The sequence below is a fragment of the Muntiacus reevesi genome, chromosome 3, assembly GCF_963930625.1.
Source record: "Muntiacus reevesi chromosome 3, mMunRee1.1, whole genome shotgun sequence".
Classification (NCBI taxonomy): Eukaryota; Metazoa; Chordata; class Mammalia; order Artiodactyla; family Cervidae; genus Muntiacus; species Muntiacus reevesi.
In genome coordinates, this window is record NC_089251.1 from 22,890,271 (window position 1) to 22,917,597 (window position 27,327).

General features: G+C 38.4%; 1 protein-coding gene and 1 non-coding gene across 2 annotated transcripts in view; one reads left to right on the forward strand and one right to left on the reverse strand.

The window, feature by feature from the left end:
• The window catches only part of NBAS (NBAS subunit of NRZ tethering complex), a 312,486-nt gene that overhangs the window by 234,350 nt on the left and 50,809 nt on the right, over positions 1–27,327 (reverse strand). Inside the window, exons 11-14 of the mRNA XM_065928602.1 lie at positions 22,025–22,093; positions 15,444–15,572; positions 5,337–5,400; positions 1,428–1,621 (exon numbers count right to left, since the gene is read on the reverse strand). Of these exons, the coding sequence (XP_065784674.1) occupies positions 1,428–1,621; positions 5,337–5,400; positions 15,444–15,572; positions 22,025–22,093 (456 nt within the window). The remainder of the gene's footprint in view (positions 1–1,427; positions 1,622–5,336; positions 5,401–15,443; positions 15,573–22,024; positions 22,094–27,327) is intronic.
• On the forward strand, positions 23,603–23,738 carry LOC136165842 (small nucleolar RNA SNORA51). The gene has a single exon (XR_010662809.1). It is a non-coding gene; the product is annotated as a small nucleolar RNA SNORA51 (small nucleolar RNA).

Below are 27,327 nucleotides of genomic sequence, written 5' to 3' on the forward strand. Positions count from 1 at the left end.
AATCTCTCAAACCAAAGCTTGCTTTAATAATAGGTTACTAATATGGTCTCGGACAACATATGCTTGGTAATTATTTTAAGGAAGTAAAGGAATTGAGAATGTTAAATTGTTTCTTTTTGATATTTTGGTACCTGCTGTGAAAAGATGATTTGTTTCAATCCATTTAGCAAATGAACATGAAGGTATTTATTTGCTCTACCAAGAATGGCTACCCTTCTGCCCAACTTTTAAACAATGTCTGAAGCTTCACAAAGTTCTGAGGCTGAAGGCTGCCTGCTAAAGATAACTTTCATTCCAAACTTAACAGAGTTGACTTTGATTTTAAAACATGATTTTCTTTAAAGAACATCTTTAGACTGAGTACCACATTTATGGGTAAAAAAGAATTGTCAAATTGCATTGAAATGAAAACTATTGAAGGTCATTAACTTGGAAATAAAGTAAGAAATTTAAATGACCAAAACATAACTTTAAAATACTACACTCATCTCAAATTTTTTTGACATGATAAGCAAGTGTTTTTTAACAGAAGAACCAAAAGTTTTAAGTTCTCATATTTCACAGAAATAGGTTAAAGACTGTATTTCTTTGGTAGTAATATTCTTTATGTTTTTAAATAATTAATCTAGGGGGGAAAGTCTATCCTGTCCATTAGAGAAAAGTGCTTTATAGAAAACAAAAAGACTAAAAATGGTTTTCTTTCTTATACAAATGCAGTTTTTTAAAATGACTAAACATTAGATTTTTTTATACTGCACTCAAGCTCTGATTCCAATAAGAAACTTTTGGTTTTAACTGCAACATGAATGAATGTCAAAGACATTATACCAGGTAAAAGAATCTAAACACAGAAGACTATGCAGTGTTGACCTCATTTTTATGAATTACCCAGAAGAGATAAAAGAATATAGAGAAAGCACATCAGTGGTTGCATGGGACAGAGGAGGTGGGAGTGGAGATTATAAATAAGAAGGAAGGAAGTTTTTGGTGCAACAGAAATATTCTAAAATTGGGTTGTGGTGACGGTTGCACAGTTCTTCCTATTTACTAAAAATAATTGAATTATACACTTAACAATGAATGAATTTTGTGGTATGTAAATTATGTCCCCAATGAAGCTGTGAAATTCTAATAATAATTCTTTTTTGGAAATGTTAAAAAAGAAAAAAAGGTAAGATTAAATAATAGGATAACCAAAATTAAAAATCAGACATTTAAATTCCTGGTGTAATACACAGTAGTAGTGAGCAGGGTTAGTCACTCAGTCATGTCTGACTCTTTGCAATCCCATAGACTATAGCCCGCCAGGCTCCTCTGTCCATAGGATTCTCCAGGCAAGAATACTGGAGTGGGCTGCCATGCCTTTCTCCAGGGGATCTTCCCGACTACTCTCAAACACACTCATTGCTTTAAAAAGGAAGAATTACCTCCAAACTTAAAAATCCCCCATCATGGGTAGCAGTGACTTGAGGCGACGGTTCAAACCATTCACATGACTTTCCCAGTAAATTCTTCAACGTTTTCACTGATGAAACAGTCAAAGCACCAGAGCAGCGAGCCAAAATCACTGCGCTGTCCACCCACCAGTTCACATCTATCAGTGGGTAAAAAGACTCCTTATCTAATGGGGGGAAAAGTAATGAACAGAAATGCATCCATCAATATGGGTTACATACAACACACTTAGTCCAATAACCAATTTTAAAAACATATTTGAGCCCTAAAGCTATGACAAATAGTAAGAATAAAATATAAGTCATCACTCAGATTATGACTCAAATTTAAGACTACTGTTTAGTCTCTAAGTCGTGTCCAACCCTTTAGCGATCCCATGAACTGTAGCACACCAGGCTCCTCTGTCCGTGGGACTTTCCAGGCAAGAATACTGTGTGGTTACCATTTCCTCCTCGAGGGGAATCTTCCCAACCAAGGGATCAAACTCACATATCCTGCACTGCAGATTCTTTACCACTGAGCCACCTGGGAAGTCCAAGTATAAGATTCAAAGTGGTAATTTATTTAACAAAAATCTGAATGCCAGCGATTTGCCAAAGTCCAAAGTTCTAGGGATGAAGAGGTAAATATATTAAGGTCTTTCTGCTCAAAAATGAAAAATATTCAGAGATATGTCACCATTTTCAACACTTAAACAGAGGCATGAACTGATAAGTGGCAGGTTCAGGAAGGACACCGACCTCCCTCTGTAGCAGGTTTTAAGATCTTCATGTGGGAGGTGCCCTCACTACACCTGGAGGAGAGGTGCATCCTTATCTCCAAAGACCGAGGGGAGAAAAAACGGGCAGACGAGCCTGCTAAGTCTCTCCCACCTGACTATCCTGAGCTCAGACCCTGTGTCCTGTCAAGGTTTTTCACAACTTTCCACTCTTCGTCCAACCTAGAATAAAACTGATAGGGTTTAACTTCCTCAGGTCTTCATCTCCTTGCAAAGGCGCCCATGTCCCTAAAACATAGTAAGTAAAGGTGCATGCCTTTTTTTCTTATTAACCGGTTCTTTGTTAGTCCAATTTACTGGGTCTTAGTTGATTTCAGAATCTAGTAGGGTAGAAGGAAAAAGAATTTTTTCTCCCCTACATTTGCAACTGGAGCTTCCCAGGTGGCACTAGTGGTAAAGAACCCACCTGCCAATGCAGGCGACATAAGAGACGTGGGTTCAATCCCTGCATCAGGAAGATCCCCTGAAGAAATACCCAGCAACCCACTCCAGTATTCATGCCTGGAAAATTCCATGAACAAAGGAGCCTGGTGGGCTATAGTCCATGGGGCCCACAAAGAGTCGGACACGACTGATCACACACACCAGCAACTAATCAGAAAGAGGAAAATACATTCAAGACCAGTAAAGAAATGGGTGGGGTGGGGGAAGAGAAAAATGAATTGTGGTTCACCAAACTGAGGCATTCAAAAGGAAATAGCATGATATTTATTCTAATTTTATTGCCCTTTTCATACCTTACTTGTTCCACTGACAATCTGATGAGGTTCAAAGCTAATACATAAAACAGAAAACCATAAACTTTAAAATATATGTAAACATTTGAGCAAAATAAGTTAGTGGAATTCCCTGGTGGCCCAGTGGGTAGGACCAGTGCCTTCACTGCTCTGGCCTGGGTTTGATCTCTGGTCAGGGAACAAAGATCCCAGAAGTCGTGAAGCACCACCAAGCAAAAGATAAAATAGGAAATTAACTCTATTAGAATAACCCATTATTTTAATTAAAAACAAAGACTATAATAACTCAACATCTTCTTCCTATTTAAGCCTAAACCAATCTATACAAATAAGGAATTCCAAGAAAACATGAAAATCAATGTTCCTCAGCTTATAGCTTAATGTAAAGGGGGATGAAAAAGAGCAAATCATTTAAATATGTTGTCAACCTTCTGCTTTGACAAATTATTTTCTCAAAAATGTTTTTCTAAACGAGTATTTTGAATGATTATTTAACAAAAGTGAATATATGAACATGACAGATGATATAAATGAATTAGTACTTTTAATCTATTTCAATGTAACTAGAAGCATAATTTAATAAAGATTTTGAAGCCTGGTAACTATGATTCATTTTATAGAAGACACCTAAAAATTCAGAAGTATTGAATAGGGGAGTTTCACCAGAAAAAAAGAAAGAACTGATTAGTCAAAGTCTTAATTTTTAAATTTCTGTTTTTAGTTTTCATCTACCAATTAAATAATCACTACTGCTTCTAATTAACTGTAAATAATGCAGGTTTTATTTATTTATAAAAGTAATACATGCTCATTACTAAAAAATAATAATAATTTAGACATGGGAAATGTTTGAAAAAAAATCCTTCCAATCTCTCATTACTTACTACCTACCACACGCTCAGCCCAGGTCCAGCGATAACTGCTCAGTTTCCCCTTTGAGAAACCCCTTCCTGCAACCTCCTGCAGGCTAATTTACAAAGGACCACACGTGTGACCTGTGAACTTGCCGTCTCCATGCTGGCTTGAGACAGGAGAGCCATGCTGCCTGACACAGCTCTGACTCAGCCTTGGGAAAACTTGAAATATTAACAACTGACCAGCAGAAAGTTGGATCTGTTGCCTTGTCCCCATTCTATGAAATCTTAATGTTCCCTCCAAAGTGAAGAAGAGGTATCCAGAGACTTTTATACGTAGGGTGGCAGAATATGCCACTCCAAAATATACCACTTTGGTATAAGGATTATTTGGGGCTGGAGGCAAGGAAGAAGAAGATACAAGGAAAGCTCTCTGTCCTCTATTTGCCTAAAAGTAGGACATAAATTTTGGTTTTCCTGGTGGCTCAGTGGTAAAGAATCCGCCTGCCAATGCAGGAGACATAGGTTCAGTTCCTGGGTCTGAAGATCCGCTAAAGGAGAAATGGCAAACCACTCCAGTATTCTTGCCTGGAAAATCCCATGGATGGAGGAGTCTGACGGGCTACAGTTCATGGGGCCACAGCTGGACATGACTTCGCGACTAAATACCAACAACAAAGGACATAAATGTACAAAGCTGTGCTCTTCACTCTCTGCCAGGAGGAACAAGAGTTCATGACTGGAGACAAATTTCAACTCTTATGAGGCCAAAGAGAGCACCAAAGGAACCTACATCACAAACTAGTGCTTGCATCCCACTACTTTCCCCACGTATTTCCACTCCTAGAAACTCCAGTCTACAGCCATACCACCCTGAATGCTCCCAACCTCATCTGATCTTGGAAGCTAAAGAGAGTCAGGCCTGGTTAGTACACTGGAAGCACTGATGTTGAAGTTGAAATGCCAATACTTTGGCCACCTGATGCGAAGAACTGACTCGTTTTTAAAGACCCTGATGCTGGGAAAAATTGAAGGCAGAAGGAGAAGGGGACGACAGGGGATGAGACGGCTGGATGGCATCACCGACTTGATGGACATGAGTTTGAACAAGCTCTAGGAGTTGGCAATGGACAGGGAAGTGCTGCAGTCCATGGGGTCACAAAGAGTCGGACACAGCCGAGCAACTGAACTGAACTGAGAAATCCCAACTACTTTTCCTTTGTCTTCACACTTCTCTAGAAACTTTCTCTGATGCTATATAAGCCCAATTTCTAATCAACCCTCTGAGTTACTCCATGTATCAACTCAAAGTACACACTAACAAACTTCTGCTTATTTCTCCGATTAATCTATCTTTTGTCAGCCCCATTTTATAAGGCCCCAGCCAGAGAACCCAGAGTAGTAGAAAGAAAAAAAGAGTTTTCCTTCCCCTACATATTCTTTATCCTATGTACTTTTACTAAAGATGAAGAGTCTCTTAAGGTTTTAATTATCATACATCATACAACTCACCTTTGATTTTTTTTCTCTTCTCAGTAGAGAGTCTCCAATCAGGATTAAGGTCATCGTAGCCGGGCTGAATTTGAAACACAGGCACATAAATTCTTTGTTCAACAAGGTAAGAAAATTATAAGAACATCATCAAGAACTCTGGACTGTTTTAACAGAAAACAGAAATGATGCTTTCCTTTGATCTTAGTGACACCTAGTTGAAATATATTTCCAAGATCTTGAAGAGCAATTGTTCGTACACACTTGAATGTGCACATGCAAGTACTGTGACTCAATTTAATGAAGAAAATAGCATAAGAACAATGACAGCAGGAATATAATTCATACAAATGAAAGGAGAATACACTAACAATTCTGTGAGTGCGTGCAGACACACATACACATGCATACTGGGAGGAGAACAGCTATGCTGTTGTGAGTAAAACACTGGCCTGGATGTAAATGCTACCCTGCTCATAACCTGAGCGACCCTTCAGGTGTCAGCTCCCACAGCTCTGAGGTTGGACCACAACTTTCGTGTTAACCCCACTTCTAACTTTCTATGACTAAATACCTACTAAATCAAAATATATATATATATATAAAACCAGGCAATCCTCAAATTCAATACATGCATTATCTAATCTCATGGCAACACAATGTCATGCCCACTTTTGTGAACGTCAGGACACATCACCATCTCTCAAACATTAACAAAACCACCGAGATTAAGCCACTGACTGACAATTCCCAGGCCCACTGGTAATTCCATAACCTCCAGAATCACAAGAGTATGGGGTGGAGGGAACAACAAAATATCAGCTGGGGGTTATCTGAAATCTTAAGCCTAAAAAAAAGTGAGGTTCTACTTATGTCAATATGTGCTTTTTCATCTAATGCAAGAGAATAAGCATGTATGCTTTATTACCAAATTATCAGTGGCTAATACGTTACAGTATTAAAACTGGCATTTTTTTCCACAGCCTGAGAATACTTTCTGCTCTCCACTGCTGTGACAAGTCACTATGAGAACAGAAGATATAATTCTTTATCAGAAAAAAAAAGTTGCCATATAAGGCTATTTATATACTAGGGAAAGAAATGGATTGTCCTAGCCTACTTAATTAAAAAAAAAAAAAAAAGACTAAGTTTCAAAGAATTAAAATAAGGTATGTACTACAGAAAATAATCAACTAAATTAAGATCGTATCTGACCATTTCTAACGCCCCTTAGAAGCTCTCAGTGCCTCCGAATCAGCAGCCGCACCTCCACCACAGCAGAGGCGCCTGCCAGCATCTGTTTATGTATGCCATGGGACATCCCACTTACATTCTAGAGGACACAAGGGTGCTCTGGAGCAACACTTCAAAACTTTAAGCCCCACAAATAATAATCATGATTCAGCTTTGGGTAAATTTAAAGATATACAGATTACAGACAAATTTAACAAGAACTCTTGTCAGAAAAGAAGTCATCTCATTGGCAGAAATATTTTCAGAACTCAGAGAATTTTTGAATGCTTTCAGAATTCAGAAATGAGCCAGAGGACCACGAACGAACAGTACTAGAGCCGACAGAGCCAAGCTCCACACTCTGGGCCTAGGCTGTTCCATGGAAATTGCTTAAACAACAGGTGTCTCCACTTGTGAAACCCATGCTAAAAGCAAGGTGACGGTCTCTTCCCCTGCCTCCAGGTCCCTGTCTGTGGGCCTTGTCCTCCCACCATCTGTCAGGGAACACCTGTCGCAGCAGCTAAATGCTGAATCCAGGGAATGAGCTCATCAATCTTTTGGATCGCTGAGTTCTAACTAGGATGGCTAAGCTATAGAAAAATTAGGTTGGCATAGAAACAAATATTCCCACACCTCCTCAAAAGTATGGTTTCTTCTGATAGTTAGCCAATGAACACTGCGTGCTTACACTGTGAAAGGAAAAAAAAAAAAAAATCAGACAATACAGGCCCCATACTCAAGGATATAACTAAGAAATAGGTATAAATAACTATAACCCACGGTCAAATTGGGTTTGACCCAAAAAAGACCTACAGGTAAGAGTGCTAGGGGTCCTCAAAGGACGAAGAGATGATTTTGGATACAGGCTTCAGGAAGATGAGGGGTTCCCAGGTGGTGCAAGGGTAAGGAATCCAGCTGCCACTGTGGGAGAGGCAAGACACGCGTTCAGTCCTTGGGTTGGCAAGATCCCCTGGAGAAGCGAATGGCAACCCACTTCGGTATTCGTGCCTGTAAAATTCCGTGGACAAAGGAGCCTGGTGGACTCCAGTCCATGGGGGTTGGGTGGGCGGCAGGAGTTCACAGTCAGACACAACTGAGCGCACACACGTACACTGAGAAAGATAAAGCGAGTTGAAGAGGAACAAAGAAAACCTGATGGTGATGTATACATTTCTAGCTGGATAAGACTCGGACGTGGAAAATGGATAGAGGACGACATTCCAGTCAGAGAACACAGCATGCAGAGGACACAGGTGGGGAAATACTAGCCTTATTCAGAAAAAAAAAAAAAGGTCAAAGTACAAGACAACAGGGCATCTAATTCTAATTCTATGCATTCTTTTTGTTTTGGGGGTTTGTGGGGAGAAGAGGATTAATGAGATCATTTTTTCATTGAGCTGATATGAACATAAAATTAACCACTTTTAAACAAATAACTTACTGCTATTTAGTACATTCACAGTGTTCTTCCGCCTCCATCTAGTTCCAAAACCTTTTTATCACTTCAAAATAAAACCGGTTAGTCACTGTACCTTTACTTCCCTTGTCCCTTCTCCTCAGCCATCAACAAGGTACCCTCTGATCCTGCGGATTTACCTATTCTGGATATTTTGTATAAATGGGTTCAAACAATAGGTAACCTTGTTTCCGAGACTGACCTAAGATGTCACATGGATAGGTAGTTTGTTCCTTTTATACAGTTGCATAATATTCCATCACAAGTATATACCATGATCTGTTTGTTCATCCTTCTATTAATAGACTTTTGGCTTGTTTCCAGCTTGCAGCTGCTGTGAACATGTATGCAAATGTACTGTGTCTGAGTATCTGTTTTAAACTCTTTGGGGTATACATCTAACTGTATCTTTATCTTAGGAGTACATAGCAATTCAGTCTACATGTCTGAACTAAGCATTCAACTTTACAATATGTGGGAGTTTGACAGAATTATCCGTACTATATATCTAAGAAAGAAGAGCAAATAAAATTCCAAACTTAACTCTGCCTCAGGCACTGATGACCTGCCGGACCATTATCCTGATGGCTTGTCCCTCACCACTTTCTAAGCTGACATTCCCACTGCTCCCCTCATACTACTCAAACTTGCCCAAACTTACCACCCTAGAACCCCAAGGACTCTATCTGTGAGAACCATGGTCTGGCTCTGCTTTACAGCATCTGACACAAACTCTGGAGACTGTTGCTTTGAGGACAGGATCATCAAGTTCCCAAGACCTCTACAAAAGTACAGAGTTGGCACTCACTCCCAGTACTGTGTTGATATATTCTGAGAAGCAACATCCATATCACTCTTAGCTGTATGACATGCTACCATATGTCTGAAAACAGCCTAGGAGGATGCCCCAAGAATACAGTTATAGATTTTGTACAGAAAGGCTATTATGGCTAATGCAGTAGGCTTAAATCTGTCTTCTCAGATTTAAGGATTTTATTTGTTGACTTCTTTTTTAATGGCTTGAAGCTAAACATAACAAAGACCTTGTTCTCAATAGCATCAAAGTAACCCTTAGACGCTTATTCATTCCACAAACATTTATCAGTATTTAATACGCCAAGCCCTTTGTTAGATCTCAGGAAAGAAATGTGTGTTCAATGTCTCTTCTCAAAGAACTGACAGTCTAGTGGAGCTGTGAAAACAGCTGTGGATAAGATCCCGATTAATCACAAGAACTATCATCTTCCCACTTATCCTTCACTGATTCATCTCCTTCACAAAATTACTCCAGCACCTACACGTGCCAACGAGAAAATAAAATCAAATGGAAATGGTAAGTCTTGTGTCTACTACATCTAAGGAAGCACAAATAAGCAAGTAATAGAACTTCTTCAGAGAAAAATTAAGGCCAAAATGAGACGTAAATATATAAACATAACATATGGGAAATGTTGGAAATTAAAATCACTGGCAATTTTACTATATATTCCAAACATGAACAAACTTAATACAGATTTCTAGCCAGATGGATTTTCATATTGACAATGAAAGCCAAAGTACTTAATCAACTGAAAACTGGATAGAAGCAAATCAGAATAGACACTTCCAAACTATCTTTAATCATTAGATTTTACAGAGAAAACACTCATTCAAACAAAGCATAGTATTATGAAAACTAATAAAGTAGTGTATTGCTTGAAGAAAGGCCAACAAGCTGAATTCACAATTTGGTAAAAGACTTTTAAGTCCGTATCAGGCAACAGAAACATTAATTTTTTTCTTGGGCAGCATTCAAGGTAAAGCAGTAAGCTGACTATACACTGCATGGGATTCCCAGGTGGCGCTAGAGGTAAAGAACCTGCCTGTCAATGCAAGAGACATAAGAGACACGGGTTCAATCCCTGAGTCAGGAAGATCCCCTGAAAGAGGGCATGGTAACCCCCTCCAGTCTTCTTGCCTGGAGACTCTCCCATGGACAAAGGAGCCTGGCAGGCTCTAGTCCATGGAGTCTCAAAGAGTGAGAGTCAAACACAACTGAAGCAACTTAGCATGCACATACTCTCTCTATATATTTAAGATTGTTTGATGTGGACCATTTTTAAAGTCTTCATTGAACTTGTTACAATACTGTTTCTATTTTATGTTTTGGTTTTTTGGCTGTGAGGCATGTGAGATCTTAGCTCCCCAACCAGAGAATTGAATCCACACCCCATGTATTGGAAGGTGAAGTATTAAGTCCCTATATACTACATACACTATTTAGTATGTAAGGTCTTATATACTATAGTATACGTTGGCCACCTGATGCAAAGAAATGACTCATTGGAAAAGACCCTGATGCTGGGAAAGATTGAAGGCAGGAGGAGAAGGGGACGACAGAGGATGAGATGGCTGGATGGCATCACTGACTTGTCGGACATGAGTTTGAGCAAACTCCAGGAACTGAAGATGGACAGGGAAGCCTAGTGTGCTGCAGTCCATGTGGTCGCAAAGAGTCGGACATGACTGAATGCCTGATAGTACTTATAAGTATATATACTTCAGTATACTGTAAGTAAAGTCCCCATATACTATATAAATGAAGCCCCCATACATTAGATGCACCATTTTAAATTAATTGGCTGTCCATTTGTTTCCCAGAGAAACCACAAAGAAATCCAAAGCCTGTCATAACCTGGCCCAAGGTCACTCGACTATTGCTGGACAAATGAAAAAAGAGCAGCTGTCGGAAGTGTTTTTTAGTTGTTTAAGAGTTTTTCAATATTTTCAGCCAGGGATGAACATACAAAATGACACCACATATTTGGTAAGTGACAATATGAAAAAGTCAAAGAGTGAAAATATTAGTCACTCAGTTATGGCCAACTCTTTGTGACTCCATGGACTGCAGCCTGTCAGGCTCTTCGGTCCATAGAAGTCCCCAAGCAAGAATACTAGAATGGGTAGCCATTCCTTCCTCCAAGGGATCTTCCCAACCCAGGGATTGAACCTGGGTCTCCTACATTGCAGGCAGATCCTTTACTGCCTGAGTCACCAGGGAAGTGACACTATACCTCTGGCTTATTAGTATTTACACATTCCCAGTTATCTCTATATAATGCAGCACACAACTCCAGGTGCCATTCATATAAAGCACATGGGTTGTCTCTCCTTGTTTCCCATTAACATCTCAGCTAGTACCCAACTTCCCCACTTAAAGTCAGGATTTCTACATGTAAATGCTGTGAGAAGAGTCTCTGGAAGGTGGCGGGGGCGGGCAGGCTTGGCCTATGAAGTCAGAAGACCTGAGTCTAGATGGAACATTGATTCTAACACTTAGCAATCTAAATTAACTTTCTTCAGCACTATTCCCATCTCTTAAAATGAGCTAAAAGCATGTTCTGATTAATAAGATTGTGAAGTAAACAAAAGAGATAAAATTGCTGTTGAAAGCCAAGCTTTAATATATAAACACCATTTACTCCCAACAATCCCCCCCAACACCACCAACGGAAGCAAAATACTAACACATTATTTTCTTTATTTGTTAATAATTTCCCTTGCAAGACTATGAATGTCTTAAGGGCAAGGGGCTATGATTTATTACATTTTCTACTCTAGGACTCAGTACAGATTCAAATACTTGAACTTTATTATTTTATGATAATATTATAAGTAACAACCTACTCTATACAGCTCTGTTACATTCAAGTTTTATTACATTTACTCAACTGCACTATTTCTGCACTATTTGACTTTTTTTACTTAAGTACAGCTTATGTACAGTATTACATTAAGTTACAGGTGTACAACACAGTGATTCAAAATTTTTATGGGTTAGTCTCCATTTACAGTTATTATAAAATATTGGCTGTATTTCCTGTGCTGAACAATATATTCTTGCAGCTTTATACATAATAGTTTGTACCCCTTAATTCCCTACCCTTACTTAATTCCCTTCCCTTCCTTACTGCTCCCCTCTTCCCTCTCTCTATTGGTAACCACTAGTTTGTTCTCTGTTATCTGACTAGTACACTAGATTTTAGTGACTCTCTCCATACATTCAAGTCCAAATCTAAAATGTCCAATACCCAATGTGATTAATCCCCCAGATACAGTTGAAAGACTCAAACACAGTACGATTGTGCAAACTCCTTTTGTTGAACAGTTAACACCCTCACCTCATGTCACCACATCAGAAGTACTGTAGATATCCATCATAAAGTTAAGGGTTTATCAGTGAGAGACTTTCTTAATTACTTATTCTAGTATATGGTACACACTATTAACAGCTCTAGAGTTCAACATATCTGAGAAGGCTGAAGAAATCTGTATTAAGTTCACTGAGAAAAATAATTTGTCTCTTTTCTTTTAAAGATCAAATAAATAAAGCCTGATAAAAAGCTTAACCAATAGGGTTTTTTCCACCTTTTAAAAAATATATTTATTTTCTCACATGGTCATGGAAAGAGCATGGACATCAGAGCCAGAGAGTCATGAAACCAAACCTCAGGTCTACTGCTTACTTGCTGAGAAACCCTAAGGCAAAATAAGTGCTCAGTAAATAGAGGTTATTATTTAATACGTATAATTAGAGTTCATTTTATAAAAGCTACAAGACTACTGCATGCCTGTACCTCAATCCTACTGAGTTCTGTAAACCGGATACATTTATTTCAGAACGCTCTGTAAAAATGCTGAAGCCTCCTAGCAACCTGTTTATTGATGGAATGAAGTTTCAGAAAGTAAAACAGAAAAGGGTTAGACAAAAATAGGGAGCAGGAGAGGAGAGTTCAGGGAGCATGTATAAATGGCATAATGACCAGGCCAGAAAAGATGACAGGTAAATAGAGGCGCCTGTACAGTATTCCAACCACAACCTCAGAATGGATGAGGCAAATGCCCTCCCTATTCTCAACTTTGGACAGGAATTTACTGTGAAGCAGGGTCTCAGAGGGCAGACTCAGTCCTGTTCAGCTAGTCCTTCCAGGCGCGGAGCAGCAGCAGTCGAGGGAGGCGCTGGCAGCCCCCAGTCTGCGAGGGGCTGCACTCTGGAAAGAGGGTGTGCGCAGCAGCAGTGAGAATGGCACCCAAAGTGGGATCAGGTCCAGGGGCACCACTAAGCCACGGACCCTTCAGCAAAGGACTCCACTGCGTGAAAATGTCCCTGGTGATGGCAACTAGGGTCCGTGGGTTTCAGTTTTGTGAGTCCTAAATCCTCTTTCTTCCAGTTTACTCAGGCATTCAAAGGAGATAATTTATATCAAGCAAATAAAAAGAAACTGATACACAAACCCCCCAAATGTGTAAATTATAATAAAAGGTACAACTAGCTTGAGGAGCTGTATCATTGTACCATCTTGTCTGCAGGCGTATGAGGAGCATTGAATCAGTACTACAGGGGTGAGGTGGAAACTCAGAGGTACAACACAAAAACTGGCTTCAGCAATTCCTGACGAACTGCCTTCTAAACTCTCGGGGTATTTCTGTTCAAAAGACTCTCCCTAAGACAACACCATAGGCGAATTCCTGGCCTGAACTCACCCCTCCCATGGATCCTTGTGGCCATTTCTGAGGTCCCTTCGTTTCTTTTCACATTATTTTTCTGATGACCTGTTCCAAACCACTGAGACATTTAAATTTACTCACTCCTGAGTTAAGATTCTTAAACAATTTTTGTGTTAAGAGAATCATTATAAAATGTTAATGAATAACATTCACGAGCTGAAGTGTAATAAATTATAATGAAATTGATTGGCAAATAAGGATTAAAATGTCTAACCAGTTAAAAAGTCAAATGTGTGCCAATAAGGACTACAACAGATGCAACTGATCTCTGCAAGCAAAAAAAGTATCCAGAATTTTTTTTAAAAAAAGAGCATACTAATGAATTTTTTTAAATAGTGCTTATTCAATATGTATGACATTCCAGGATACTCAAAAGATGAAATATGAAGTGTGCTTCAGAACTCGATCAATGTTTCTATTATAAATGACTTTAATAATCAGTGTTCACCTTTAAAGAAAAAGTTCGCCCAAATGTAAAATTTCCCACATAAAATAAAATGTCAGGGTCTATTCCAATAATGAAAGGTAAATATTTCATCACTGTACATTGATAACCATGAAAAATGTATGGTACTTGCTGGATCAATTATCTGATGAGCCCACATGAACATATTAAATAAAGTTTTAGGAGCTGATCCACTTCACTTCTAGAGACAAGATACAAGTCAACTTAGCTCTCATTTCACAACAGACAGAAAGAATGTCCCTGTATTTGATGATTGAGGTTGAAAACTGAGGAAGATCTCTTCTATTTAGAGCAAATTTAGATCCACTGAGAGTGGCTGAGATGTGGAGATCAAATTAAATTCAACACGATGAGGAATTAGGAAAGGAAAAAAATCTTCCTAAAATTGTTCCTAAGAGAAAAAAACAGCAAAAAAAAAAAAAAGTCTGTGAAAGAGTACGAAAATGTAGAGGCCCTTTCTCTTTTCCTCTCGTCTGAGAAATACAAAATGCTGTTTGCTCATTAACAGTTCTTTTAATGGTGCATTCTGATGAAATAAAATTCAAAAGAATGCTAATAGAAAGACCTTGATCCATTCATATCTTTCAGGGGATATATTTCTATCCAGAATCACAAAACTATCACCGAAGCTGATAGCCGGATATTCCTCTAGGAAAGGGGCATGCAGATACAAGGGAAGGAGAATCAACACTCACAGTACCGACAGACAAAATGATCCTCAGAGGATTAAACCATTTATAACATTAGCTGCATGCACCTGAAAGGATTTTTCTTAAATCTTCATTCTATCACAACACATGGCATTAGACAAGCAGACCTCACCTGCTCATGCTGATTTTCGATTACAATAGATGTTGATTCTATCTGTTCCTAAACAACTCAATTGTTTACCTCTCAAACCCTGTCATTTCCAGACACTAAAAAGCTCAACAGTTCTATCTTTCTCTGTATCTTCTCTAACTGCCTTAAGAGTAAAGAGAACTCCCTTCAACCTGAAGGAAGCCCAGGATTACTGGAACTACAAGATCTGGAAAGAAGAGGAACTCTTCTGAAGAAAACGACCTCTTGAATCTTTAGCTAATTTTGCTAAAAATTAGCTAATTTTGCTGAAAAATTAACATCTCCATTCTGTATTTGGGGAATGAGGAGGCAGGGGACATGCAGAGTTCAGTGGACAGAGGACACTCAGGATACAGTGTCCTGTTCTACAGATCAGTATCAGCAAGGAGTGCTACTCTGTTCCTCATTTATCCTGCTACTGTGATAATATTTTAAACAAAGGACAGCTTAGGAATGATCAGAATAAATAAAAGCTGTGAGCTACATTTTAAATAAACGTAAAATATCACAAAAATGAAATCTGTATTGTCAGTACTCACCCTCACGAGAGAATCATTCTAGGAATAATCATAATCGAGAGACACACCTGCTCGTGTTGAGTCCACTCCCCTTGCTGCTTCAGAGACGGGATGGCCCAGATGCTTAGCTTTCCTGAGAAGTGAATGGCTGCAAGGAGGGTCCCATCTGGAGAGAGGCTCATCTTGAAGATCCCATCCTAGACAACAATTATATTACAGTAACGTCAGAGCAAGGGACTTGTAGCCAATAGAAATAACTTCCAGAAATTAGCATCATTCTTCAGGGTTGCCTTGTCATAAGCGATCTCGCATAACTAAGGACTAGGACAGCTTCGTAAAATTATAAAGGTGCTCCAGAAAACAGAAAACAAGACGCCTGCCCAAAGGTGTTTTTTCAATCTCCTTTATAGTGCTATGATTTACATATAAGGTAAAATCCACATAAGTGAGCATTATAAAAACATTCCTCTGTATCACACATAGATTACTATGTGTTCTCAGTATCTTATGCGTTGATGTTGAGAAAATTATGCATTTCTTGAATTTCATAATTTTTACAAGATTCTATATGAACACAATGCCTGGAACATTCTACACCATGGACAAGCCACAAATTCATGCTGTGAATGAGAAGCAGAGGAAGAGGTGGAGGGGAGAAGGGTTCAAAGGGAATAAAAGATCGACTAGAGGAAAATGCAAGCCTTAATTTAAGAAACAAATTAGATGGGTAAGATTTTTCAGATCTGCCAGCAAATTATTTGATTTAAGGAATCTAAGTGTTGCCACAACACAGAAACACTTTGTAATATACTGATGTTACATGGCCAATCCTGGGTTACACAGAGGAAGACTAGCCTTCCGAGTTCTACTTGTCCACATAATCTCAGTCCTTTCCCAAGAGGACACCAGGTTTGCTCAATTACCACAAGAGAAACCATCCCCAGCAGAGATGTTACCTACCAAACAACTACAACAGAACTGGAAGAATTTAAGAAATACTAACTGAAGACCTATTTCCCATTCAAGCATTTATTAAGAACAGGCTCTAAGGTAGTCTCCCCACAAAAAATAAAACAGACCCGAAAATGGTATTCCACAACCATATTTCTCCTGCACATTTAGAAAAGCTGGCAATACAGGGCCCAAAGGGCATAATCAGCTGGAACCAGGTAGTATTTACCCTCTTAGAAGGGTCATGAGCTGTCCAGCTAGCCAAAACCCCCATTATTTTCTATTATGGCCCCAAGATTAAGGCTGAAAGCTGCAGAACTGAAAAGTAACAATGACTATACCAAAAAAAACAGAATTTACAACCGACTTGATTCACCATTATTATCTACCTGGCCTCTGCAGACAGAGTTTAAGTCCTCGAGTCTAAAACAACTAGGCACACTAGCCATCAAAAACAAGGAGAGCAATTTCTGGAAGTGAGGGACATTGCTGAATGAGTGAACAGACAAGATTAGCATACTCTAATCTCCTCACTGAGGACTAAAATCACCTTAATGGGATATAACAGATCTATTCCAGAATGCCATAATTAAATGTAAGAGATTAAAATACAAATGCCTGAGAAGGAGAACGACCAAAGCAAAAAGCACATCAAGCAAAAATCTGCATATATCACATCTCTTCCTCTGTGATGGAGATGGAACAATAAGTAGAGGATGAAAGTGAAAGTGAAGTTGCTCAGTTGTGTCCAACTCTTTGCGACCCCATGGACTGTAGCCCACCAGGCTCCATTCATGGGATTTTCCAGGCAAGAATACTGGAGTGGGTTGCCATTTCCTTGTCTAGGAGAATTCCTCCCAATCCAAACCCAGGTCTCCAGCACTGGAGGCAGGCTCTTTACCGTGTGAGCCACCAGAAAAGCCCCAACAAGGAGATGAAGGACCTGGCATCTTCCTCTCACAACTCTATGTCAACTAGCTCCATGGTTCTGCACAAGACGGGCTCTGAAGCACTGATCTGTGTTAAAGAAAAGAACTTTCCACCCAAGCTTCAGAGTTGACAGATGCAGAAACTGAAGACCTGAAATGTGACAACACTTGCCCAAGATCATCCTTCTGTATAAAGAGCAGCACCGGAACCACGCGGAGTCTCCCCTTCCCCTCCACACGCCCGGAGGGCACCACGATCACTGCCCTCACCTGGGCCACAGCCTTCCTAATAGTGACAGGCATGCTCCTCAGTAGAAACTATGATCAAGTATACTTTATTGCTTGAGCACCTGAACAATTAGTCACGTGCTAACTGTGCTCTGTATGGTAACATGCAGGAACTCTATCAAACAACTCCACTAAAAGTGCTTTGAGGGAGGGAGGGGGCGGGGATGGGGGGTGGTTCAGGATGGGGAACACATGTATATCCATGGCTAATTAATGTCAATGTATGGCAAAAACCACTACAATACTGTAAAGTAATTAGCCTCCAATTAAAATAAATACATTATTTTTAAGTGCTTTGAAAGCAAGTAGGAAGTTTATAAAAACACACATACACACACCAAAAAAAAAAAAAACTAAGCCAAAAAATGTACACTGAATAATGTGAATAATTTAACAGCAGCATTACGACCAGGGAAATAATGAACGAATATGTTAAACATCCTTTTGTGTTCATCCCTCCCTCCCTTCCATCCTTCCTGCACACTTAAGCAATAAATATATTCACTAAAATGTCCCCACTGGCTTTTTTTTCTGGATGCCCTTAGTTTCCTTTGATACCATGGCATCCACACTGCAAAAGTACCATCCCCTTCCACAAGCATTTTGTTGCAGAAATTTGCACTCACACACACTAAAGCTGAAACTGCATCATAATAAATAGCCATGGGCCTAATAACCATCTTAAACAAACATATCAACATTTCAAGCTTGTCACACGTGCCATTCCCCAATCACCACAATGCCACTGGGGACTTCTGTCCCCTGGAAGATTTTAAAGCAAATCTCAGGCATTACACACATACACATTAAATGTTCGTTTCTTTCAAGTATCAAATTATCTGTTTAACCTCCATAAACATGCACAGTAAGAAGACACGGTTATTAGTAGGAACTGAATTGTAGCCAGCCAAAGATAGATAAGTCACCTTTATTACTTTAGAAACACGGTGATTTCCTTCTAAAGTATAAACTCTGCTTTTTATTTGTAGAAAGTTTTCTGAGTATCTACAGCATGCAGGGTATTTCTGAACCAGAAAATAATTTATTATCCTGTCAGTAACTGCGACACAAGATGTAAAGGCACAGTTAGAAAACCCATGCTGAATTCAGAGTGTGCAGTACTCAGAAACCTGAGCAGAGTCTGCAGTATTCAGAAACTGGAAAGTCTGTTGGTTGGCAAGAAAGAGAATTCAAGAGTATGTGCTTTGGAAATAGGAGGAAATGGCTTTTCAACCAACCGTACACCAAATAAACACCACAATAAAAGTTAACCTCAACATTCAAACCCCGCCTATTATATTAAGATATCTCAGGTTACGTGAATAACAATTTTGTTCTCTTCTCCTCCATCTAACTTAAGTAGTGGTAAAGGCAATAAAATTTAGGGGTAACTAATTTTCACTTTGGTTAAAATATATCAGTGAATTTCTTTCACATTCCTCAACTATCAATGTCATTTTCATTTTAATCATCATTTCAACAACTGGAATGTCGGTCAAGAATATGTAACTTAGCAGGGAAAAGCAGAAAGCTCAAGATGAGTAACAAGGGTGCCCACTCTTGTCACTTTTATCCAACGTGGTATAAAAAAAGTCCCAGCCAGAGCAATTAGGCAAGAGAAAGAATTAAAAGACATAGAATTCAGAAAAGAAGAAGTAACACTGGCTCAGTTTGCAGATCACATGGTATTATAAATAGAAAACCCTAAAGACTACTAAAAACCTGTTAGAATAAATAAATTCATAATTGCAGGATACAGAAATCAACGTACAGTTTCTATACAGTAAGACAATTTCTATCAGTAAGAAAAATTAAGAAAACAATCGCATTAACAACATCAAAAACAGTAAAATACTTAGGAATAAATTTAAACATGAGAGGCATATACACTGAAAGCCATAAGACATTAATGAAAGAAACTGAAGAAGGCACAAATTAAAGAAATTCCATGTTCATGGACTGAAAAAATTACTATTGTTAAAATGTCCATACTACCCAAAGTGATCTACAGATTCAATGCATCTCTGTCAAAATTACGAAGGCATTATTTACAGAAATAGAAAAAAACAATCCTGAAATTTGTACGGTACCACAAAAGACCCAAGGAGTCAAAACAATCCTGAGAAAGAAGAACAAAACTAGAGGCATCATACATCCAGGTTTAAACTACATTGCAAATAGTAATTAAACACATATGAAACTGACATAAAAAGAGATACACAGGGCAATGGAACAGAACAGACAGGCCAGAACTAAACTCAGGCATATACAGTCCATTAACTTAAAATAAAAGAGCCAAGAATACACAATGGGGAAAACAGTCTCATCAGTATATGATACTGGAAAAACTGGACAGCCACATGCAGAAGGATAAAAGCAGATCCCTTTTTATACATAAATTAATATATGAAGAATTAATTATATTAATCTTTATTCAACATGGAGTATTATTCATCTTTTTTAAAGGAAGGAAATCCTGTCATTTGGAAAAAAACATGAATGAGACTGGACTCCATTTTGCTAAGTGAAATAAGCCAGATTAAAAAAAGACGAACACTGTTGTATCACTTATACACAGAATCTATAAAGAAAATCATAAGTCAAAAATAATAAGTCAAAATCATGAATACAGTGAGTAGAATAGTGTTTGTCTACCAGGGGCTCGGGACTGGAGCAAAGGCAGAGGCTGATAAAGCTGTATAATCTTCAGTTATAAGATGAATAAAGTCTGAGCACCTAATGTACAACACTGATAACTACAGGTGATAACACTGTATTCTATCACTGAAATTTGTTGAGGGTAGGATTTAAGTGTAACAGAGGCACAAAAAGTAAATATGTGAGGTGATACATGTATTAATTAAGTCAGTGGCAGAAAATCTTCTCATAATGTATATGTGCCTGTATCAAATCAATTTAACTATCTTACAATTTCATTTGTCAATTATCTCTCAATAAAGGTGAGGAAAAGAAAAACAGTGACTATCACTTACCACCTGCTTCAGTTTACTCCATGAGGTTTTAATCTCAAAGGTGGTCTAGCAAACTAATTACTTGGTAAGTGAGAATCACTGGGCTGAAGCATCTTAAGAGGATTTACAAAGACATTTTTGCACAGTAAACTGTCTTCTTACATTAATAATTCACTTATGGCCCTTTTAATTAACTTCACTGTCTATCCTCCTATTTACCCCTCCCCATCTTAAACTGCTCCCTAAAATTCTTTAAAAGATGTTTTCCTCTTACTTCACTGATTCTTTTGTGCAGCAATGTGATACTAACAAAACGTTACTGAAATAATGTAAACATTATTTTAACTTCTGTTTCTCACTTACATTAAATCATTAGCATAAATGTCCATTTAATCTTGTGTTAATTAAAAACACTAAGGTCTTATACAACTTGCAGCAATATTTGGAGCAGGAACTGTGTCTTCTCTCAAACGCTGCAATAAAACTTTTCAATTTGTCCATTCTAAGAGACTGTTTTCAATGTTAAATATCAGATCTTTGTATGAAGACTAAATTGTCTCACTTTCTTCATCTGTTTATCATCTATACAGAACAATCAAAAACAAGTGATTTCCAATTTTATTATACCTTTCAAATGGACAAGCTATATTCAAATCAAAGGACTGAATTCTAGCAAATGCATTCAAAATGTTCTAAATTATTACATACACTTAAAGAAAAAAAAAAACTCAGCTCAATAAAAGGTGAATTTGTAAGCACTGCTCTTCCAATACTCAACATTTATTGAATATTACATATTCAATAATACATAGTACATGCCAGGCACTGTTATATACTCTGGGGAACCTGCAGTAAACAAAACAAACATAAATCCCTGCCCTCAAGGAGTTCAGTAGATAGTTGAACCCACTGTAGTTTAGAAATCTGACTCAAAAAAGCAATGCTCTCATGAACTAATATGGTCACAGAAAGAACAGAGGCAACACAGTAAATTAGAAAGAATAAAGTACAAGGCAGAGGCCAAGGCATTTAGTCTGTCGTATAGTTCTTCATCTGCAAGATAAAGACAAATTCCATGAAATGGCCAAAGAGAAAGTTAACTGGAAAACTGCAAACATGCAAGGGAAGGAATATTTTAAAATCAACAAAGAAGAAGTATATGTTTTGGACAAGGACACAAAATTCCCAAGTAAGATAAAATAAGAAGATTCAAAGATAAATAATGCTTCCAGGAAACTTCTTTGGGCTATATTCCCAGACCCAAGAGGACTAGGTTCATTCTTGAAATTTTCTTTTAATTTTCCTTATTGAGATAAGAATGATATACATAGTAAAATACACAAATCTTCAGTGAACAGCTTCATGAATCCATATTAATGCATACACCCACATAGTGTATAATTTAGAGCAAATTCAGGTGAAAATCTATCATGTTCAAGGTTCACTCAACTTTGTCCCTAAGTGGACTTTGGTGAAAATGTTCTCTAAGGTTAAGCCAATCTGCATTACCTGTTCTTGTCCCTGGCGACTGTAAAACTTTCCACTTAACATCCTTAATAATCCCAGTGTCTTTGGTGCCTACAAAATAAACACACATCACACAATTAAAGATCAATGGAACACTTCCTCATTGTATAGAGTCCTTTCATCATGCAATGAAAACTACAGCATATCTAGTATTCTAAGAAATGGTTAAGAAAATCAATAAATATCAGAAATCTTGGTGAGATTTTGTTTTTGTTTGGGAAAAAAATCACCCAAGTGACAAATCTTACAAAATAAAGTCATAATCAAATGTTTTTTAAATATATACATAAGTCTAATACAATCTATGCAAATTAGAATCTAATGAGCAGCTCTTCTCAAATGAGACTGTCCCAGGTTGCCAATAGAAACTTCATTCATGAAGAAATTGATCCTATTCTTGGAAAATACCAGAATAAAATCATCTAGAAACAAGTATTTGAAATAATATAACAAGACTATTTTTGTCTCTAGATTTAAAAGCAAGAGATAAAGCTATATTTTAGAAATGGAAAATAAGTATAACTGAAGTAGTACAGAGAACTCGAAACACCAGTACATTGCTGGTGGGAACATAAAATAGCACAGCCACTGTGAAAGAGTCTGGCAGTTGTTCAAAAGGTTAAGCAGAATTATCATATGACCCAGCGATTGCATCCCAAGTTTATACCCCAAAGAATTGAAAACAGGTGTTCAAATACTTGCCACAAATGTTCATAGTGACACTATTAATAATAGGCAAAATGTACAAACAACTCAAATGTCCACTAGCTAAAGAATGGAGGATATCTATATAACAGAATGTTATTCAGTCATAAAAAGGAATGAAGTACTGATGCATTCCACAATTTGGATGAACATCAAAAATATGTTGCTAAATCAAAGACTTCAGATATAAAATCTCATACTGTATGACTCTGTTAGTATGAAAATTTCAGAATAGGTAAATTTATGGAACCAGAAAGCAGATTAGTGATTGCCAGGAGCTGGAGAGAGGGGACTATTTAATGGGTTTGGCATTTCCCTTTGGGGTGATGAAAATGCCCTGGATCTAGACAGTGGTGGCGGTTACACAACACTGAATGTACTAAATGCCACTAAACTGTACACTTTAAAATACTTAATGGTCAATTTTGTGTTACATGAACTTCACTTTAAAAGAAAAAGGCAAAGAGGGGAGCATGCTTGAGCTGAGGTTAAAATGTCCGTACCAGAACTTTTGAGTAACTGAAGACATTACTGGTGGTCTAGCTCCACATTTCCTCCAAAAGCAAGAAAATGCAAGAAGGGAAAAATAAATCTCCATGAAATTTATTTCAGCTAAATTTGAAGAAGATAAAAGATAACCCAAACTTCAAAATCATTGTAGGCAGAAGGAGAAATCTCTCAATGTGTCATCTGCACTGCTCTTGCCAACTCCCACATTCCACCTACCCCAACCCAAGCCCACCATCAAGCTTGGTGGTGAGCAAAACCAGACTGAAAAAACTAACTGCAGGCTCCAGAAGAACAGATGAGACAAGCTAGCATAGGGGTCTAAGGTCTATCTAAAACCACCGCCTAGGCCTCCCGATGCTTACCACAGGCTGTGTTCTTACACTGACTGTATAGAAAGATGAGGCAGAGTAAATCCACCCCATATTCACCTCAGCCCAGGCAGGCCCTTTACCTGGTCTGTATTGTGAATGGGGAGACATGGAGAAAAGAGAAAAAGAAAAAAAATAAATAAATAAAAATAAAACCACCGCCTAAAGTCACGGTCCACGAAAACTTTTCAGCAATGAAAACAGATCTGATCTATACACTGAAAGCATGAACAGGTACCTGGAAATATTAACCCAGAAAAATCAACTCCAAGAAATAGTCCAGGAAGTCTATTAGATTCCAAAATGAAAGTTGCTCAGTCGTGTCTGACTCTTTGTGACCCCATGGACTATGTAGTCCATGGAATTCTACAAGCCAGAATACTGTGATGGGTAGACTTTCCCTTCTCCAGGGGATCTTTCCAATCCAGGGATTGAACCCAGGTCTCCTGCATTGCAGGCAGACGCTTTAACCTCTAAGCCACCAGGGAATCCCTGGAGCTGGTAGCCTATCCTTTTCCAGTGGATCTTCCCACCCCAGGAGTCAAACAAGGGTCTCCTGCACTGCAGGCAGATTCTTTACCAAGCAAAGATACAGAAATCCTCAAAGCCTCCCAACAAAATGGCCAAATAATACACAAAGGGAAGATAATCCAACTCACATCAACTTTTCAAATTTCACACCCAAAGCAAAGCCAACAATAGAGCAGTATTTTTTAAGTTCAATGAAAGAACAAGTAAACCAAAGGTCTCATATCCTTTGTGTCATCTGCACTGATATATGAAGGAAGTTTTCCTTCAAATATCCAGGCTATGAAAAACAATTCCAAACACACAAGAACCTCAGAAACTCTTCATCTATGAGCCCTTCTTCAAACAACTATCAAAGGATAATTTCATCCAACCAAGAGGTAACTGGGAAAACTCCAAAGTGGCATTTTAAAATATATAAATGAACACCTATGACTAAAGAAAAATGAGGACAATAGCTGAAGCTAACATATAAATACTGTGTATTTTGACAAAATATAGAAATAACTAGGAAAAGTAGAAGAAATGAGACAGGAAGGGGAAAATAAAGTCAAATAACTGATTTTTGTATAAGTAATTAGAACTAAACAATACCAATCAACTAGTAAAATATTGGAGGGCACTGATACCAGTAACACAATTTCAGTGACATCATGGAGGTAAAGCCCCATCCAGGTAAATTCAAGAGAGAACAGAAAAAGAGGAAACTGATCAAGTATAGAAGACTCATGAAAAGGAAAGAAACGGGCTGGTGGCAGGATTTAGTAGGGTCTAAGTACCTTAAACTAAAAAGGCTTTACAATGGGAAAAATAAATGCACACTGCTTGCTGATAAACCTAACTGGCAGCAAGATTCATGATTTGAAAAAATATCCTTCAATAAGAAAGAGTGTGAAATCCAGTGAACAAACAGAGCAGCTAGCCTTGGCTGGTCCAAGCACAGCTCATCAGTAATAACAAGAGGAAAAAATACAAAGCCGAAATGTCGATGGAGGCTCTTTATGAAAATATTCAGATTACTTCTATTTTCTCAGAGAAACAGGATGTCAAAAAGCCTGTATTCTTTCCACAGCAAATCACATACTGAAGAGGCAGCAGCAGCAGCTACAAAAAAAGTGTGGTTCCTTTCTTATGCACTTCTCCAAATTTTCCACCTTAAAAATACAAGTAGACAATAATGAACACTGTAGAACATTTTACTGTTTATCATCTCATTTGAACCTGACAAGAGCCATGAGGCACGAGCAGTAAGTGCTGAGCGAGGATTCCAACTCCAGCCTTCGGACCCCTGAGCCCAGGCTCCCCCCTCCCCTCCCCAGTGATTGGACTCCCCGTATCTGCTATAGCTTCTTGCCCACATCTGCGCACACAGCCGTACCCTCCAGTCCAGTAAACAAACCCTTGATGTTCTGATACCTGCAGCAGTGAATCGATGTTGAACAAATGAATAAATAAAACTCTCACACAGGTGACACCGACATTAATTTGGAAACGTTGGTCAAGGCATATATTGAATTTTGCATAGCCTCTTTTACAACCTAGCAGCCTTGAGAGAGACTAGAATATGCGTGTCAGCAGCACTTTTTCCGTCAATAGCCACCCCAACACAATAGCAGCCTTAAACAAACAATAAGCGGTTCGATGCGAACAATATCTGCCACCTGACAAGGGGAACTAATCCTATAGCTTGAAATTACTTTGAGGGAGGGGAAGGCTACCAGAATGATTGCGAGTTTAGCTGCAGGGCACATTTAAAAGGCACTAACATAATTAAAATATTCTTGCAGCATTTCAAGAAGTTTATCATACAGCGGAGCCCTCAATTTGCAATTCAATATTTCCCCCCACTTATTCTGTCAGTGCACAAGCAATTTTCTTTTAAGAGACTCCAATATTGAAGCTTCAGGCCAGAGAAGGAAGGACCATGCATAGCAGAGCGGATTCCAATCCTTGAGGGAGGAGCAAAGTGAAAGCACAGAGAATTCAAAGAAGCCACAGTGAAAAAAAGGCTTCTTTGTACGTGACAGTTCTTCGTGCCTCCCCTGGCCCAGACTCTGTCATAAATACACTCGATGACACCCCACTGAGACAGCCCTTCACAGTTAGCCAACTTTTCTCATCTTATATCCTCTACACTTACCTATTCTTTCTGTTTTTCCCTCAACCTGTAACATTTTGACAAATTTTATAGTTAGGTGAAATGACTACACAATGAAATACCAATATACCTTTTACCTGAGCTCACCAATTAACATTTCACCATGACTGCATTTTTTGTATGCATACGTACACTTTTCAAAAATTTTTTGACTGAACCATTTCAAAATAAGCTGCAGGGGCACCCCTGGTGGTCCAGTGGTTAGAACTCAGTGCTTTCATTGCCGTGGTCTGGGTTCAATCCCTGGTTAGAAATTAAAATTCAGGAAGCCTCATGGCACAGTCAGCTAAAAAAAAATAAAAAAATAAAAACTAAGCTGCAGGGACTTTCCTGGCAGTCCAGTGGTTAGGATTTCACCTTTCAAGGCAGGGGGTTCAATCCCCTGGTTGAGGGGGTTAAGATCCCACATGCCTTGTGGCCAAAAACCAAATCACACAACAGAAGCAATACTGTAACAAATTCAATACAGATTTTTTAAAAAATAAGCTGCCGACTTAACAGTCAAGAGACAAAACTGTTCAAACTTTTTTCAGGATCTGCTCTGATACATCTCACATATAAGCAACAAGCCGAGTGTGAAATCAGAGGGAGGAACACGACTAAATTATTACAAATATGAAATATGACATCCAACTGGTATCTCATTCTTTTTTTAAATAAATTATGGGAGAATCATCACAGCATAAATTTGATGGTGCCAATGAGATGTATGTAATTTCACACGGGATGTGAGGAAAGCGCTAAACAGGAACTATGAGAACCGGTGCCATCCCCGCTGCCCTATTTTTTAGTTGCTAAAATCTCCCAGTGCCTTGGGCTCCTTATCTATGAAATGTGGCTAATAAAGACCCAAACTGAACTCCTTACTGGATCCTGCAGAGAGAGTAAATGGGTACCAGAGTGAGCAGAATGATCACGAATGGAAGAAAAAGCATAGTACTATATGAACTGATCAACAAACATAAACAGCTTTAAAGTCTGGTGCCATATTGAACCAGTAAATTGACCTGATTAAA